At 42.2% G+C, this 19,563-nt stretch overlaps 1 protein-coding gene across 9 annotated transcripts in view; it reads right to left on the bottom strand.

The window, feature by feature from the left end:
• The window catches only part of INPP5A (inositol polyphosphate-5-phosphatase A), a 253,172-nt gene that overhangs the window by 192,100 nt on the left and 41,509 nt on the right, over nucleotides 1-19,563 (bottom strand). For all 9 annotated transcript variants that reach the window (XM_083617007.1, XM_083617006.1, XM_083617009.1 and 6 more), the window contains exon 2: nucleotides 10,660-10,701. In XM_083617007.1, coding sequence (XP_083473133.1) covers nucleotides 10,660-10,701 — 42 coding nt within the window. The remainder of the gene's footprint in view (nucleotides 1-10,659; nucleotides 10,702-19,563) is intronic.

Raw genomic sequence — 19,563 nt, 5'->3', positions numbered from 1 at the left:
TTCAACAGGAAAGAGAGAAGGAGAAAAGGGGATAAGAACACATATTCGATATGTGGAAGTTCCCTCTTTCACCTAGAAAAAGTTGATCAACTGAAGGGAGGGAGGGGAATTTGAACTAAGGATTCTCTCTCCCCACAAGAGAAGGGCGTGTGTGCAAAAGAGACAAGGATGAAGGCTCCACACAGAACATCATGTAACCCAGCCTGCTAACAGTAGAGGAATCTGGATCAAGGGTGAATTAAATCACAAACTAAATGTGGCTTGTGCTACAATGTGTACAGCACAGTATTTTATCTCTTCTCTGCTCTCCCTTCACTGCTCATTTACACAAAAAGCATAAAAGAGAGTCTCCACAGTCGTTGGTACGGAGCCATTCTTCTCCGGAGATGGGGTGGGCACATTCCAAACCTTTCTAAATGATCAGCCCCCTTAAAATGAATAAGTAAATCCCCTATCTTTGGTTTAATAAAAACGACTACGGTTAGGTTTCCCCTCTGCAGGCATCCACTTGGAATGTGTGGCTCTCAGGAGGAAATCCACAGAAGCCATGGGAGGCCTATAGCAGGTCCCTGCTGTCCCCTGTCCTTGAGGAGACCCCTTTATACGCTTAACAGGTAAACGGGCTTTAGAGCACTGTCCTCCAAGGGAAGCACAGATGATCATGCTCCACTAGGGCATTCTTTTGCATTAATGTCCCCTGCATAGTTTGCTTTGACTGTGTGTATGGCTGGGCAGAGAGTAGGGGCCTCACTACTGCTCACAAGACCAGGATGCACCGTGGACTTCAAAAAGCCGGGAAAATCCTTCCTTTTGTGTGCTTTGGTGGGGAATGGGCATCCACATGCAGAAAACCTGGACAACAGTATATGGCCAGGAGGATTGCTGTCGTCACCAATCAGCTGAGTTCCCCATGGAGCACAGTGGAGCAGAAAGTGGAGCTTAAAGTCAGTGCCTATCAGCTTTGGAAAGAGACCACCAGCACTGATCAGCTGATATGGGGCAACACCAGCTGATTGGGCTTGACTGGGCTTCTTGTACTACAAAGGAAAAGTGGGTCTTCTGGGACCATAGAAATGCCAGGTAAGTGGGCAGGCCCTGTCGAAATGGCCAACCGAGGGCAGGAAAACCCAGGTCTGGCCTATGAGCCAGCTCTAGTGACCCTGTACGCAGATAGACTCCCCCTGTTTGGGAAGCAAAATTACTCAGCATAGTTCATCTGACTCCTCACGATTCCCCCTAGCAAAAGAGAAACGTTGGAAATTAATTTTCAGAGATTCCTGTTTTCCGAGTTTCTCTTTCAACAGAAAGCCCAGGCATAGGCACATTTAAAAAAAAAATAATACAAATCCAGAGCTATCTCCTGAGAAATAGTTTATTAGCCCACCAACCACTCTGTTCTTAAATCCAGTCTGCTTCTGCAGAAGCTTAAATTCTTCTGAGAAAAGAAGGCTCTGTGGGCCATGTACTTATTTCCTTGCCGCTCTACACACACAGGATACCACAAGTTTCCATGATGTCACACACAGGGCTTGGCTGCCTTCCCAAGTATGATAAAACTTGAGTTCATCTGTCCTTCCCCTCCACACCCTGCCTGCCATTCAACAGTCATACACTGCTCGAGCCTTTCCACCTGAACTGAAGAGGGATCTCTGAGGGAGTGACTGTCAAAGACTAAAACTAAAACAAAACTTACTAACCAACCCAGAAGCACACAAGGTCACACACTCAAACAGCACAGAAAGAGTGTACATTAAAACACTGTAAACAGCTCTCAGTTTAGGTGGGGCAAAAGAACTTTCAGATTTAAAACACTAACTTAACACATTTTGTGAAGCTCTTTTGCTACAGGCTGTTTTACAGGTTGGATGAACTGAGGGCCCGTGAATCCCATCAGAAAAATAAATAACTGGGTCTCTCTCACACACACACCCTGCACCAAGAATAGATGAGATGTTTCCTGCTCAGCTAACTGTGGACTTCAGCCTTCAGGGACGGAAAGCTTTTTCAGTCCCAGAGCTGCATTTTCTCTTGCCTAACCCTTCAGGGGCCACAAGTCGGCAGGGACACTTGCACACCAATGCAGCACATGAATAAAATCATATAGCACGTGCATGAATCTCCCTATTTGTGAAGCAGGGAATGAGAGGACTCTTCGTGGAAATTGCAGCGGGGGAGGAAGGGGTTAAGGCTTTCCTCCCCAGCTGTGCTTTCCACGAAGAACTCTCCGTGAACAGCACTTCATCTTGAAAAATAACCTTCCTTGGCACAAAAAAATTTTGCTGTTCTGAAGCCAAATTGTGGCATGGGGAGAGGCAGATTTAGCAGGAGGGTCAGACTATGCAGAGAGGGGTTTATCCTGACCCCAGATGCAAGCCCTTCTGCCCTCCAAATGCCCCTGAGCCACAATTAGACTTGAAAAAAGCCACCTGTTGGCATCATTAATGGTACCACACCGAAGATCCTTCCCCAGCTGCAACTCCCCCTGAAAATAGTCCCCACACCACATTCAAACTTTTTGTGGGGGTGCTGTTTTCAAGCCCCTAATTATTTGGGGGAGGCAGGGTAAGGAGATGGTGCTGACAGCTGGATGGGGATCTAGCTCATAGGCCACCAGTCATCGTCCCCCCCCCAAATTAAAAGCATTCCAAATCAAAGTACTAGCCTGACTGGAACGTAAGCTCTGTAGTACAATACTGCTAACAAGATATGCCCTATTAAGTGGATCTCAACAGGAACTCATAAAGAGTCACCAACTGTGTGTCCTATTTCTCCCATAAAGGAGAACACTTTACTGAACCCCACCCCACCCCCACCTCAACCTTCCACCCAGGGAATGTGCTCCCTCTCTGCACCTCCCCACGTCAATCTAGGCCTAGCTCAGAGACTCAACGAAGCTACAGCAACTTGTGGGGCAGGAGAACTATGAAGGCTGGCCAATCTTGCATATGGTTCAATGAGGGACCAAAAAACAACAGGAAAGCTTCACTTTCTGCGAAGTTCTGGTTGAGTTGGTGTTTTATGTGCTAGCATGTACACCTGATATTTATATTATGAAATCAGACACCCATGGCGAGGTGAAGAACCTGCAGCTTCTTCTGCTGCACTGACACATCTGGCTTTACCCTAAAACCACAAAATGCAAACATATTTCCACAACCTTTTCTCTTTTTCTAAACCAGACATTTCTCTTTCAAAGCTCTGCCCTGAGTGTGGTCCACATTCTACCATGCTAAATAAATCAAGGAAGGCCAAATTCCTGGTTAGGCAATTTTTTGTTGAATTTTATCTAAAGGTATGTTGTTACTGCATCTTAAAACAAACCTGATCCCTGCAGGATTTTGTACTGTGAGTAATTCTCCCTTAGGTGGGCTTATTGGTATGGCTTTTCAATGTGAGCAGATTTCAGGCTTGCAAGATCTACTTTGTGGCTTGTTTGTTTGTTGTTTGTTTTACTGGAGCCCCAAGATCTGCAAACCAGAACCAAGTGCAAAAGAAGTGAGATTAGAATTAAAGAAAAGCCACTGAGCACATTCTGAGTCTAGGAGTTCATTTTTGTGTCTAGAACTGGACTGAGCTCATAGCCTTTTCATACAAAAGTCCAGTCCTGTTTGCTTCCAGACTTTCAGCAGCCTTGTGTAAGTGAAAAAAATGCCATGTTGCCTTGTTTATTTCAGGCTATTTATACACCATTTAATTACTGAATGAGGTGAACACAAAACCTAAAGAGCAAACAAAGGGTAAAATCAATTTAAAATTAACCATAAAATGACTTCCTTAACGTGACTATTGATATAAAAAGTGCCTGAAGTTCAACAGGAGGAGAGGCCTGTCTAGGGGGTTCCAGAGAATCAGGTCCACATTACGGAACCAAACAACTCCAGTTGAGTAGGAGCTAGGCATCTGACCCCATGAATCTGACTCACCTGGAGACTCCCTCAAAGATCTCAATGACTGAACTGGAATAGAAGGGATAAGGCATTCTGGACCCAAGTTATTAGGGGCCTTGTAAATTAATACAAAAACCCTGAACTAGGCCTGGCAATATATGGGCAACCGGTGCAAGATTTTAAGCACTGGAGTTGTGTGCTTTTAAGCACCAGTAGTATGTTGGGACTTGCTATTGTTGAACAATCAAGAGTCAGAAACCCTTGCTCATCTACTTCTAATCGTGCAGAGATCCTTCAAGAGATCTTGACTGACCTTCTTGACCACCCAAAATCCTTCAAGAGATCTTGATCAACCTTCTGGCCACCCAAGAGCAGCTTCCTCGCTACATGTCCACCACCAAGCCTTCGTAGCATTGAGTGGCAGCAGCCTCTTGACCTAAGAATGAGGAGCCTTCTGGACGTTGATACGTCTCCTCCCATGAGTCTTTGCCAGCACAGCAAGTTGCGTTCCAGCAACTGCCCTCAACCCTAAGTTGTTACATACAGAAAGTGTTCTTTGACTGTGCCCTCCACTTACCTGAATTTTGTGTCTCATCTTCCTTGTTTCATTGCTAATCTGAGATGCTCCTGGACACTATGAACATGGCAGCTGTGAAATCGGTCCTGAAGGGGAAACTGTGCTTTTAACTCGAGTTTCCCAACTACCAGCTAGTTGCAAATATATCCTGCTTGGACAAACTGCCCAAATGGGTGGTAGCAGGATGACGCAGATGCTCTAAGTCTATTTCAGTCTGGATTCAGGGATACGATTAGGGAACTTGTCATCTTGAAATGGTTGGACCCCACCAGCCCCAACCAGCAAGGTTAGTGGTCAGGAATGATGGGAACTGGAATCCAACAGCATCAAGAGCACCGATTGCTGTTCTATGAGAAAAGGACATTTAGCAGTGGGATAATGAGAGATAGTTTTTATTTACTTATACCCGTTGCAAAATTTTGCTTTTTGGTTTGCGATTGCAATAACATCAACATTTTATTGATTTACGGTACAGAGCAATGCTTGTTACTCAGAAGTAAGTCCCCCTGAATTCAGTTACTTTTACTCTCAAGTTAAGTGAATGTTGACTTGTAGTTTAAGTCTTATTTTTAATGGGTGTGGGTGTTGTGGGTGTATGAGCTGCCCTGGATATTTATTTCGGTAGCAACATGGAATTCTCCCCCCCTCCTTACACAAATTTTATAAATATTAACCAAACCAAACCAGCAGCATTTTCCACAATGGAAAAGGGGAAATGATAACAAGTGAGGTGCGGGGAACAGTATCATGGCGTTCATAATCAGATTTAAGTTATCAGTATGTTTCCATCTACATAAATGTTAATCTGCAACTTCTTGGTTGAAAGCCAACTCGCTTGGTTGAAATCTTCAAACCGCTTCATTTTAAAGCCAGCCCACAAGTGTCTCTTGCTGACCTTTTTTTCCACTCAGGGGAACAGCCTGGCAGACAAAGCTGCAATCCTATATCCACTTACACGGGAGTAAACTCAACTGAACTTGATGGGCTTACTTCCCAGGAGGCATATGCATCAAGTCTGCAGAAGTTGCAAAAGTCCAGTATAAGTTTATAACAGACTACCTGCCCCCGCACAGCTACACGTGTCAATCATGATATTAATTAAATAAATAAATCTCCAGTGGACAGAGACCTCTATAGCTCAGTTGGTAGAGCACGGGACTCTTAATCTCAGGATCATGGGTTTGAGCCCCATGTTGGGCAAAAGATTCCTGCATTGCAAGGAGTTGGACTAGATGACCCTTGTGGTCCCTTCCAACTCTACAATTCTATGATTATCCAATATCTCTACAAATACAGTAGCAATTCTCTGGGCACATGACTCATCATGAATCAGCTGCTTGATGATCCCCTCAGCATGTTCCACTTCAGTAGGCTCATGCTTGACACTTGATGATGCCGTCATCACTTCAGCTGCGGATATAGGGTAGTTAGAGAAACACCGCTCCCTCACAAACTTCCTCCCGTGTAATACAATGAATTTACTTGGCTGTTAATTAAATGTCACTCCCAGCCTTGCTCAAATTGTTCTATATGGCTCTCTGAGTTCCTTTCTTCTTATAAGTGTCAAAAACAATTTTCACATGGGGTGGGGGGTCTGGCCACCATCTTGCATCATTCTATTTGCCGAAAAGGAGGGGCCACCAACCTTCTTGGGTCTGTGGCACATTTGAAATTTTGAGGGAATGCTGTGGGGACCACCTTCTCTGTTTGCTTCCCCTCCACCTCCAGCTTCCCAGACTGAAAGTAAGAGAGAAAACATGTACATCGTCCACACACAAAGGAAGTCAATTAATATTCATATTTTACAAGAGAGGAACACTACGGTTGCTAACTGATTTGTAAAAAACCAGCCACAGCAAATTCCCCTCCCCTTTCTATTTTACATGCTACTGTTGCAATTATTGGTGTTTGAAATCCTAGCCAATATACTACAAACATCCCAAAGATGTAGCAGTAAATACAAATCTACCTTTGCTGCCAGACCTCCATTTTAATAACTGTGGAAATACAAGACATCCCATCAGTACTGGCATTCTGCTGGCTCTTGAAGAAACACCTATTCCCCTACATGATCTCCTGGACTTGAACCTCCTGTTTTAACTCCTCTTTTAACTCCTAAAAGCCATGCTGCTTTAACAGGCTTATTTCATTGTACAACTTCATTGCAAGTGCTTATTTTCATGTTTTGATGAAATTGCTTTCTTGTGTATTTTAACTACAGTGGTACCTCGGGTTACACACGCTTCAGTTTACAGACTCCGCTAACCCAGAAATAGTACCTCAGGTTAAGAACTTTGCTTCAGGATGAGAACAGAAATCGTGCTCCACCGGTGCAGCGGCAGCAGCAGGAGGCCCCACTAGCTAAAGTGGTGCTTCAGGTTAAGAACAGTTTCAGGTTAAGAACAGATCTCCGGAACGAATTAAGTACGTAACCAGAGGTACCACTGTATTGTGTTTTTATTTTCTGTAATTGCTTTCATGCTTACAGTGGCGTAGCGTGGGTTGTCAGCACCCGGGGCAAGGCAAGTAATTTGAGCCCCCTAACCCTGAGTGAGCCAGGTAGGGTCAGAGAGCTGCGAGTGTGAGTGCGCCCCCCCAGATGTTGCGCCCGGTGCTGCCGGCCCCCCCTGCACCCCCCACGCTACGCCACTGCATGCTTATTAAGCACTTAGAAGCCACCTTGGCGATATATAAATTAGCAAATTATAAGAAAGAGAATTTCTGCAATTCCTCCCTAGATTTGCCAATCTGTTCAAACAACAAAATACAGAAGTGAGAGCACCAGCTTTATTTGCAGCTCCGCTTGAAATACAGTCAATTGGGTGGGTGGTGGTGGGGAAGCAACATTGCAACTGTAGATCAAAACGGTTAAGAATAAGGAAGAAGAGAAATCTTAGTTAAAGCCACTTTCTAGAAATATGTGTGAGTACCACTAAGTATTCTTCCTTTTTTTTCAAAGGGTGTATGCACCACTTAGAGAAGTTCTGTTCAACTTTCAGTTTGACGGAGGTTATGAACATTATGTTGACACGACTATACATGCAAATTACATTCCGCAGAAAGGACGGGGGAAATGTGGTTTGTGGTTTATCTTGTTTCAACTTCACAAAACAAACCATCTACAATCATTTTCCAACTCTTCTCTGTTGACATATGTGATATGTCTCCAACAACAACCATTTAAAAAACAATGGACACTGATTTCCCCTACCTTAATGAAGAGAACACATTTATCAAAAGCAGGGACTTTTAAAGAAAGTTTTTGTTATTTACGTATATTTTTACTGTTGTAACTCCATGAAGTGCAATATTTGCTGTATGTATCCTATACCCCATATAGCAAAAGGAACAGGCCCAGTGTGGGGAAATCTATAGCCCCACAGATGTTGAACTCCAACTCACATCAGCCCCAGCCAACATGTCAAGGATGATGGGAGCTGAAGTCCAATGACTTCTAGAGGGCCACACGTTCTCAACATCTGGAGTAAGAACTGTTGTGGAGTTATGGTTTATTTCATTCTAAACAAACCATGATCTGTAGCCACTATCTGTTCTGGCTTACTGATCATGGTTTGAGCAAAAAACAAGAACACACACACACAACCCAAACAACCACAACCCCCAATTTGTATATAACACTTAGTCAAGGATTGTGGTTTGTTTTCCCCATGCATTGATGGGAGGAGCAGAGTGGCCCAGATTAGTGGAATAATGGTAAACCACTCACTCTGGTTTCCTGTGACGTGTGGATTGACCCTACAGATTGAGTAAAGTATTCCCAAGAAATGGGGAAGCTACAACTGCTGCCGCCGCCGCTACTGCCTGTAAGAACTGCCAGGGACATTAAAGTAGAACAAGACAGGGAGGGACAAGAAGGGAGGGAATTTACAACAAAAAGCACCTGCCGCATGAACGTCATTTGGATTGTATGCAAAAAATCTAGAGTCATTTTTACTTCCCTATTCCACACAGTGCACAGAGTCTGGAAAGCCCTTCAGGGTTTGAACTGAGCTTGTGTTCCTCAGGCACTGATTTAGGGCAAGGTCCCCTTCAGCCACACATCCTCCTTGCCTAATGTATGCCTAGCCTGCTTATGCCCAGGGCTTCAGCTTCCAACATATCAGGATTTTTTTTACGTAGAGACACTTTCCAACAAGCAACCCCACTTGCATGCATTGTGAGCTGATGACATCCTTCAGAACCAGGTGCCTCCTGCATACATTTAAATGGGATATAGAGGTAACACCAGACAAGTGAGGTAGGCAGAACCTCTCCCTGCTTACCTCCCCATATTGTTATGCAACCCCCTGCACTTGTCTCTCAGCTGAGCCTCCGGTATCATAGTTCAACTAAGGAGAAAGACAGCTGGGCAGGTCAGTGGACCACCGGAGAGCATCCTTAACAGCAGATCCCTGATGCCTGCTATAGGGCCTTCTTAAACAAAAACAAAAAACTTTCATCCAGAAGGCTGCCTCCCTCCCAACCACAATGCCCTGAAAATTCTGGGGAAATTGCTTCTGCTTGGAATTGTTGTCAGAATCAAGGAACAAATGGTTGGGGGTGTCACTACTGTAGCTGGGGGTCCACAAGAAGACACTTTGCTGAGGGCACACCCAGCCCTGGAGTCACTCCTGATTGCTGTCATTATCGGTTTTACTCACCAAACTGCTGAACCAGCGCAAGCTCTGACATTTCAGTGGGGCCTGAACCACTCTACAAAGATTTTAGAGATGCTCCGATGGTAGGCCTTAAAACCAGGGATGGAGAACTTGTGGCCCTCCTGATGTTAGACAACATCTCCCATCATCTCTGACCACCAACCATGTTGGTTGGGGCAGATGGGAGTTGGAGTCCAGAGGGTCACAAGTTCCCCCATCCCTGCCCTAAATCATCTGCCCCAGTGAATACACATTTGAGACAATAAGAACACTTCAAGCTTGGGTTTCCCATTAGACTTCACATTTGACATTTACTGCTTTGACCGTCCGCTGCCCTCCTCAGCACATCCACTTCTACTCCTCACTTAAAAGTCTTTTCTTCCACAGAGTAAGGGAACTCCTTTAGAAGAGTTCAACCATTCAAGGAAACATGAGGTTATCTATGTGGGTGCTAAACAATATAAACTGATATCCAAGTTCTCCTCCATGCACAAAAATAAATAAAGTCTATAAATAGTTGATTTTCACAGGACCTTAGCTTGAACGGAATCTTATATTATTCCGGAATAATACAAAACTTGATCCTAAAATTTCAGGCCAGTGTATCTATTACCCGAAAAAAAATCAGCTTCTGTGATCCTTAGAGTTTGGGACATTTCCCCCAAGTCAAGGATGGGGAACCTCCAGATGTTGGTTGGACTACAACTCCCATCATCCCTTATCATTGGCCATGCTGTCTCGGACTAATGGGAGTCCGAGACCAACAACATGTGGATGGCTACAGCATTCCCATCCCTCTTCTAAACATTTATATGTTGAAGTCTTATCTAGTAACACATAAAAGAAACAAAATCACTCTCTTTAAGTCGGGCCATGGCTATACAGTACCACTGAAACAAATCCTTCATTTTTCTTTTAAACACTGGCTGACCTTTACTCGCAACTTGCAAGTGACCGCCCTATCTATTGATTTTTATCAATACTACGTTCCAGGCAAGCATGTTTATGATAGCAGCCTTACTCATGATTTCTGGTAAGAGTTTAAACAGCCAAATACATGTTAGAATTTATTTATTTTTGGGGAGAAAAAAAAAACTTTATCACAAAATGGACAGTCTCTCAAATATTTTATATGGTGTCTTGAACAATGCTATACAATGCATTTCAGTGTAAATTTGACAAATGTTTATGTTTTGGGGTCCAAGAAAGGAAATATTTATATGGCTTTAATTAGTGACAGTTGAAAATTGTTGTTTCGTTCAGGACATTTGTTTATAATGGCAGTTTGCAGAGAAATGTTTTATCTTCCTCTTCTAAGGCTGTGTATACAAGAGTCAAAACCTACAGTTGAGTATTAGCCTACTGTCCCTTGTACACTAAAAAAAAATAAAAGTTATTCCAGTCCTGCTGTTCTTTTGTTTTTAATTTTCACAGATTCCTTAGGTTTTAGGTTTTTGATGTTTAGATTAGCCCACTGATAAAGACGCTGACAGTCTGTTTGACTTTATGCCATGAAAGAAAATAGTTCTCACTGTACCTGATAAAATTCCCGAAGCCAATTCTTCTGTAAATTTTCTGGCTGGAAAATAAACAAATAAAACAAAATTAATATATGACTTCTGTAATACAGACAAGGCAAAATGACTAAGCGAAAGATACAAGCACTGATTTTAGCATGTGCACACATAAAAGGAGCATTTCAATTACACACAAATAAGACTTTTGATTTTTGTGATGTTGGAAGTTGATATTGCTTCTCTCAGGCACACAACCAATAAAACTTTTCACCAAAGGAACTTTGACATAGTGGGTTTCATTCAATGTTCTCTTCAGAGCAGACCCATTGAAATGAACAAGCATGACTAATCTAGGACCATTAATTTTAGTAAGTAATTAGTAATTTTAGTAACACTGGATACAACTCACTATATTTAATTAATTTATAGTATTTGTGTCCTGCTCCTCAGCCAAAAAAGGCTCTCACAGCGGCTTACATAAATTCAAAACAAGACATTCCCTATCTGCATGCTTACAAGCTTTGTTTTATAAAAAAATAAAAAATACAAGGGGAAATCAAAACTCAGGCACCAATTTCTAGACCACTGTTCCTGTATTGACCAGCTGACACAGTTCTGAGGCAGGAAGGTAGCTGATGGAGCTGAGACTCCAACAAAGGCGATGGAGTGAGCTCTGCTTCCTCTCTCCTGTTGATGCAGTTTGATGGAATGGCAGCCCACAGGTGACATTTAAGGAAGGAGGCGGCCTGATGGAGCTGGCCTGTCCCAGCAGAGTCAATGGACCATTATGGTTGTGAGTCTTGGAAGACCTGCTCCCCGCCTTGAAGGCCTTCTTCCACCTGGCTGGGGTGGGTGGGCCCCTGGTTGAATCCAGCTACAAAGTCTGATACTCTTGGGCTGGGGTATTGTTTGGTGAGGTTTGTTTGGGGTGGGGTGGCGGTGGTTGCTGTTATTGATATCAAATTTTTGGTATCTTTATTTTGTATATTTATTATGATTCGTTCATAATAACTGAGAATTGATATTCTCATAGCACCACTCGCCAGGCTATACAGCAGACGTTTTTTCTGGAACCAAAACTCAGATACAACGGTACCTCAGTTTTCAAACATAATCCTTTCCGGAAGACTGTTCAAGTTCTGAAACGTTCGAAAACCGAAAACTCAGTAACCGACAGCTAGGCCACAGGACCTTGCATTCAGCGGAAGTCACGTGGCATGTTCGACTTCCAAGGCGTGTTCGAAAACCGAAATGTTCATCAACGGAGACGTTCGAATACTGAGGTACTACTGTACACAGAAAGTTGAACTGGAAGCAGATATTACAAAAAAAAAAAACACAACGAAAAATATGGGGCTGCTGCTGGAGACACTTGCCACTCTTGAAATGTGGGGGAATAATGAAACGAATGTGTGTGTTTTTAACTGCACCCACCCTGCCAGACCTGGAAATAGCAGGCAGAGCTGTTGATAAGTTGCTGGAGTCATAGCACCCCAGCAGGCTCACCACTGGTAACTGCTCTGGGCACTCCAGGGAGCAGGTCTTCCAGGACTGACAGGCCAAGATATTGCAATGGTGTCCACCGATAGTATCACTTGTACAACCCAGTGCACAAATTAGACTATCTAAAAGCCTTGTGAGGAAAGGAAGATATCAGGGCTAAATGGCTGGCACCTAAACTAGAAACACTCCACACTGCAACACTTCGTTGCAGGTCCCACTTGTTAACTTCTAATAGACATATTTTACCGAAAACAGTGATTTATAGGTTGTCACAAAAAGAGAAAGGAAAATATTTTTACGGTTCTCGGGTAATGACGTCAAAGCTTTATGTTTTCTGTGTGACTAATTATCGGTTTTAAACTGTCAAGAGCTACAATTCCGAAAAGCAAAATGAAGAAAATGTTTTGGCGCCACTTTCAGTTTGGAAAGCAAATACGAGAAGAGAGTCGCATCAGTTCAGGGCATTTTCAAACGTCACAAGCCTTCCACGCCACCATGTTATATTCACTGCAAGCAATATGGCAGACTGAGTTTGTTACACAAACGGGAAGTTGGCTCTCAGTGGCTGGAATGCAGATTCACAAGCCTCTGGTGTACAACCACCTCCAAACGGGGAACAGCTCCTAGCCAACTCAATCCTTGCAAAAACTGCAAAACTCAACACCAGAAAAAAAGCCACAAAATAAATTTATGTCCAAGGCAGTCAGTCAACGGTGTTATGAAAAGGGATCGCTGCGCTATAAAATACTTTATGGCAGCTGTTTTATAGATGCCAAATAATTCCAGCATTACACAAGGAGAGGACAGAGGAATGGGAAAGGCAACCCAGCCATAGAGCTGGTAACTTATTTTTATTCCTGCTCAGCGGCTGCACAGCGTTCTGGAAAATTACAGAGAAAATTCATGGACCTATAATCACAAATGCCAACTATCATTTGACATGCTTTTAAAGCCTGTCAGTATAGCATTTTTATATATATAAAGGCAGTTAAGACTGTTCTTACTCAAAGGAGCATAAAGAGAGCTCTGCTGGAACAGCTCACTGAAGGCCATCGAGAAAGTAACAAATTATTTCCAAATGTGAAGGCCTTTCCAGTGGTGACGCCCCAGTTGTGGAATGCCCTCCTTTCCCCTCTTTATCTTTGTGGTGCCAGGTGAAAGCCTTATTTTCCTAGGCACTGTATATTTAACTTTTAGTGCTTTTTCATGCATGTTTTCAATGGTGTGATGTTTCTGGTTTTCTCTCTTCCATTTCCATTGTGATCACCAAGTCACAAGTTACCATTTGCAAAATTGTATTGCTCAAAGCCTTGTTCAAAGCAGTGTCGCTGACTGGTGTGTGAAATCAGCCATGGCTACTACATCTTCCTAGCCCTCTTTTATACATCATCGGCAAAGTTCCAGTTGCCTTGGCCATGCTCTCTGCATTTGGGTTTGGGCAGAAAGGGACTGCCTACCCAACCAGTCAAGGTAGCCAAGGGAGTTTAGACACAGCCATTTTTCTCTGCACCAGGCACAGTCACAGGCAGATGAGCTAGTGGGCTTGATGCGCACTTCTTTGCTGCCATGACTGTCACTAGGTAAGCTCCATGATGAACCCTCACCAGTGTTCAATTGCATTCGACTGCAGTTTCCCTCCACTCGCATTCAAACCGTCTCTCAGCTCGTTTCCTCGCTCTAAGTTCTGGAGTATACTAAGGAGCCACAAAGCAGGAGAAGGCATATTAAATTATCTATGGCCTTTCAAACTGTGTGTGTTGGGAGGGTATAGCTTTAGTTTGTTACTACATTGTGTCAGGGTGGATTTGATTTAAATCAAACAATTTAAATCACAATTTAAATCACTAGTCAGTAAGACTTGATTTAAATCTTTTTTTTTTTTGTACAGAAAGATTCATTCTTGCTGGTATCATCTTAATACTGTATTTACAACCAGATAAAGGTTTCATTTTTGGAATAATAAATGTTCAGAGTAGTTTTTACTGATTTGGTCATACTGTTAGAAATACATAGACAGGTAATTATGAAATTATTGTGAGGTTTAATAATTATTTAACTAATACAGTAACATTATAGTATATGTATTCATGTTTGTTAACTGATGTGGTTAAACGATTAAAAAATAAATACTTAGACTGAGTTTTAGCACACATGAAAAACTGAAAACAAATCCTTATTTCCTGATGCCTTTGGACTATAATTTAAATAGAAAACTATCTTTAGAAATACTTTTCTTCCAAAAGCATTTTATTTTAAAAAACCGATATAATTTTTTTAAAAATCCGATTTTTTAAAAAAATCATTGATTTTTATCCACCCTGCAATGTGTATTTTTGTGCTTTTATATTGGAAGCCGTCGTGTGATCCTCAGATGAAGGGCAGTATAGAAACATAATAAAATTAATATTTGCCATACCTTTATGGACCTACCTACACATCCTTGTTCATGCCCAAGTGAATACACAAAGGCTAGGTTTGCTTGTAACACCAAACTGTAGCTTAATTGATTGTGTGTACAAGCCTGAGGCATTCCTTCCTCCCCTCCCTGCCTCCAGGATGACCACAAAGAGGAGATCAGAAGCTTTCACTTCTGTTTTCAACTTAACCACATTTTAGTGTTGCTTCTGAACTTGAAACTATGATTATTAACATTAACCGGTTCACTGAAAACAAGCCAGGATCTTTAACCAAGGTTCGACCTTTCGGCAAACCATAGTTATTACTAACCGCAGCTTGTCTGGGTTCAAACATAATGGGAACTGTGGTTAGTTGAAAATGAGAGGGTTTTTGCCCAGCTGGAATATATCCTTGAACTTTGATCGTGCTTCTTGCTTTCCTGGGTGGAGAATGCTGGGGGTGGGTTACAGCTAGTTTACTGTGCAGAGGGAAAATTAACACTTTCGCTTGCAGTCCAGCCTTCATTATTAACGTGGCCTCCAGAATGTTGCCCAGAATGGAATATAGCCATCAGTCTGAAAAGGTTCCCCTTTCCAGGTAGACCGAGCCTAAGAATTCCAGAGCAAAAGGGCACTTCACCATCCTATCAGCTTTACTGCTGCCATTAAGTTATGTGGTTGTGAAACAGAATACAGTGGTATCTTGGTTCTCAAACGCCTTGGTTCTCAAATGCCAAAAACACGGAAGTAAGTGTTTTGGTTTTTGAACGTTTTTCGGAAGCTGAACGTCCGATGCGGTTGCTGGCTATTGTTTCCGGGGCACCTGCATCAATCAGAAGCTGCGCCTTGGTTTTTGAACATTTCGGAAGTCAAACGGACTTCTGGAACGGATTAAGTTTGGCGCTTTTGTTTTTGCTATTTACCAGTATTTTGCGTTTTTGTTTTTAGGCTTTTTCGGTTAATTTGTTTTTGTGACTGTGTGGAACCCAGTTCAGCTACTGATTGATTGATTGATGGATTGATTGTGTGACTGCAGAAATGGATAAAAGCTCCCCATCCAAACAACGACTATTATCAGTGCAGTTAAGATTTTTTTTTTTTAATTTTTATCAACTATAATACTGTCTTATTTATTTTATAGTACAGTACATTGAATATTGCTTTCGTTTTATGGATCAATGGTCTCACTAGATAGTAAAATTCATGTTAGATTGCTGTTTTAGGGGTACTTTTAAAAAGTCTGGAACGGATTAATCCATTTTGCATTACTTTCTATGGGAAAGCATGCCTTGGTTTTGGAATGCTTTGGTTTTGGAACCGACTTCTGGAACAGATTGAGAACCAAGATACCACTGTATGGAGTTGGAGCTCATGAGTTCTGCTACGAGGCCTTGCCCTTTTAAGCAAGGCACAAACATGGCAACTGCAAAGCACAGTCTTGGACGTCACTCCATGGGTCTTCTATAAACTAATTTGTATTAGAAGGCAGCAGAGATTATGTCAAAACACAAAGGAAGCCATGAGTGGAAACAGGAACAACCTCTGAATGCTGGATACAAAACTAATCACTAAATGTGACAGAGATTGTGAAACATTCTGCAAGGCTTACTGTATTTGGGCACATATGAGTGAATCAAAGTTTTGGCTATTAGGCAACACACATTCCTGTGGTGTTTAAAAGAATATACAAAACGACATTACAATTTTTCCTCTCGATCCTGTCTTCAATCAAATAAATGCATGCCACCTTTTATATAGCATTTATATAGCAATTAAGAGTAGAATATATTTGAACTTGTTCGTCTTCAGAGCCACTATGTGAAACAGAATAGAACATTTAATTTTGAAGAGGGAAATGGAAGCCATTAAGTAGTTAACTGTCCTAGCAGAATCCAACTCCATGATGGAAGATAAAGTGGTTGAAGTGGGCAAATCCAAAAACCCTCCAAAATCTCTGTCCACTGGGACATTCTGACAAGTGATGAGATTTGAACAGATCACAGCTAGTGGTATTTGAATAAAATAAGAGTTTAGTTCCCATTTTAAAATATTTAGAAACTTCTTCCCACATATAAACTATCAGTTATTTGCTGTCGATATAAAATATAATAAAAGTGAATAAATAAATCACTAGCTGCCTTCACTGAATTTGTTCACCAGATGGCAGCAGGAAGACGATATTGTGGAACAAACAACGGCTTCAATGTCAGATCTACATAGAAAATGAACTTGCTGGGTTCTGTTCTAAAAGGCTTCCCGATAGTTTTTGAAACAACACACTGAGTCAAAGGTCACTTCATCTCTGCAAAGAGATCCTGGTTGAACTTCCTGGAAAACCAAGGTGGTATTTCCATTGGTCAGCCAGTCCCTGACATCAGAGAGGTAGTTGTCTGTATTCTTTAGAAATCCGTCATACTCAAGAAAAACCATTTAGTTATTCCGTCAACAAACGAAGACTTAGTTTACAGAACATATAATGGGGCCTTCTTGACAGCAGAGCCCATGTTATGGAACAATTCCTCGTCCCCACCCAAGGCCAGGCTGGTACCAACACTGTTTCCAGTTTACACCACCAGATTAAAAATATATATAATTTCTGCCAGGCGCTTCGGAATTAAGAGTGGGCCTGCTTTCTTGAGTACTGTGTATTGGATCCATAGTGAATTTTACACTACGTACAGCAGATTTTATAAACATTACATTGCCAATTTTATATATGTAGCCAACCCTCTGGTAATTTTTAATGACCAACGGTGGAATATTGAATAAAAATAGATAAATAATCAAATTTCACTTAATGCAAACGTATGGGAGTATTTCTCTGTGGGCATGGTGAAAATAACTCCCTGCAATGGATGCTAGTTCCTCCCAACTGCCAAATAAGGCAGCTGAGGCAAGCACACATGAGGAATTTCACCAGGAAAAAAAGTCACCCTCTCCTATTTCAGATCCTTATTTGACTTCTTACATATACACACCCTTCTGAGCCAATGGGAGAGAGCTTTCTGTCTTTTTCTCGTGGTTTGAATGTATTGGATTTGGAAGAATTCTGAATCTTGAGGTGCCTCAGGGGGACTTTGGATGACAAAAGTAAAGCAAGATCAACTCAATGTGGGGAGCCCAAAGTGCTTCTGTTGGTATTTTTAGTGTTTGGTTGTAATTAGTTTAAAAGAATAGAATGAGAATTCCCTGGATGCCTAGATCAAGGTATGGGGCAAGTATTTTTTTGTGAGAAAAAGCCCCAGCAGAAATTTGAAATCACAAAACTTCCAGCAAAGTAAAGCATGGAAATATGGGCTGTTAGACTTTTTAAAATTTCTTCCAAAGGTTGTTATACCTTTTAAGTCCCCCCCCCCAAAGTTCCCCTTACTTCCCTTAGCAAGAAAAAGAAACCATGCATTTGGGAAGTCAAAAATGATTTACTTACAAACTCTTCAAAGGTGAGATTCATGTGCTTTTCCATAAAGCAGCAAGAAAGGAGAGGCTGTGCAACTTAATTTCAAAGTTCCTAAATTATTTGTATAAAAGCACAAAGATGGCTTGCTAAAGATACACAGTCCAGGCTTGTAGCAACCTGCCTAAACATCCTTCTTGGTCAGTTACATGGTGGAAAACAAAAAGAACAAAGGCTTTTGGCAGGACTGCTTACTCTACGGTCCTCTACGAATTAACTAGAACTAAGCACATTGCTGATATGAAGCTGGTATTTATTCCACAACTTCATGGTGTCTAAGTGATCCAGATGCTTAAAAAAATGCTGCAGGCAGCACCTGCCAAAAGCACCTGCATCTCCTAAAAGTGAAATTAGTGGAAAATGGTACGGTGGTTCAGCAGTACTCATCAGACCTCCAAGACAGCAGTCACTGATTAATACTAGCAAGGAGAGGAGGAAAAGTGAGGTTGGGGCAGCACAAATGCATCAGCAGGGCCAATAACTGCTTCTGTTGGTGCATTTATACTGTGCCAACTCCCCAATGCCTCACTCCTCCCCTTCCCAGGAAGCAGTCAGGGGGTCAGGTGTGTGCTAGGGCTGTGCAATAAATCGCCATACCATTGAATAGAGGTACTGAAATAACATTGTGATAAGTGTTTCAACAGGGCAATATATCAGTAAACAACCGCTGGTGAAAAAAATAGGGAGAACCATTTTTATTTTCTGGTGGTGTTTATGTTCTAGGTTGCCCCTAAATAGCTTTCCTCCATCTTGAAAAGGAAGGGTTGTTTTGCTTGCTTGGCGTCCCACCCTTTGATAAAAAGGGAGAGATTGGTGGGATGAGGGCTTGGGGGGGGGGGTTCTGTGGGGAGGGGTAGAGGGGAGAAGATATAGCTGGCTGCCTTATGCTGAAATGGGACATTTTTTGGTAAGCAGTGCAAGCAAATGCATGTCTACTCATGAGCATGCCCTACTGAATTCAATGAGGCTTACTCCCAGGAAAGGAGAAGTAAGTTTAGGTGAACTCAGTGGGGCTTATGCATGCATAGATTCCACTTACGATCTCTGAGTGGGGAAGCAGATGCAATATGACTAGCAAATCAATTAAACTACTCTTAAATGAGTTGAAAATGTATTAAATGTATTAAATGTATTATATAATATTAATATTAATATTAATATTAATATTAATAATAATAAATTTTTTTATTTATATCCCGCCCTCCCTAGCCGAAGCCGGGCTCAGGGCAGCTAACAACAATAAAACAATACAAAAGTACAACATAACACAACACTCTAAAATCATTCATTATAAAATTAATTCAAATCAAGCCACTGCCAACTATTGGGCCAGAGCTCCGCGAAGATTGCCAAGGGAGGGAGTCAAGCTGTGCCCTGGCCAAAGGCCTGGTGGAACAGCTCTGTCTTGCAGGCCCTGCGGAAAGATGTCAGGTCCCGCAGGGCCCTAGTCTCTTGTGACAGAGCGTTCCACCAGATTGGAGCCGCGGCCGAGAAAGCCCTGGCTCTAGTTGAGGCCAGCCTAACCTCTCTGTGGCCTGGGACCTTCAAGATGTTTTTATTTGAAGACTGTA

Source organism: Podarcis filfolensis, assembly GCF_964270895.1.
Source record: "Podarcis filfolensis genome assembly, chromosome: 5".
NCBI lineage: Eukaryota > Metazoa > Chordata > Lepidosauria > Squamata > Lacertidae > Podarcis > Podarcis filfolensis.
Note: the sequence above shows the minus strand (reverse complement) of the source record. Positions and strands in the feature narration are given on the sequence as shown.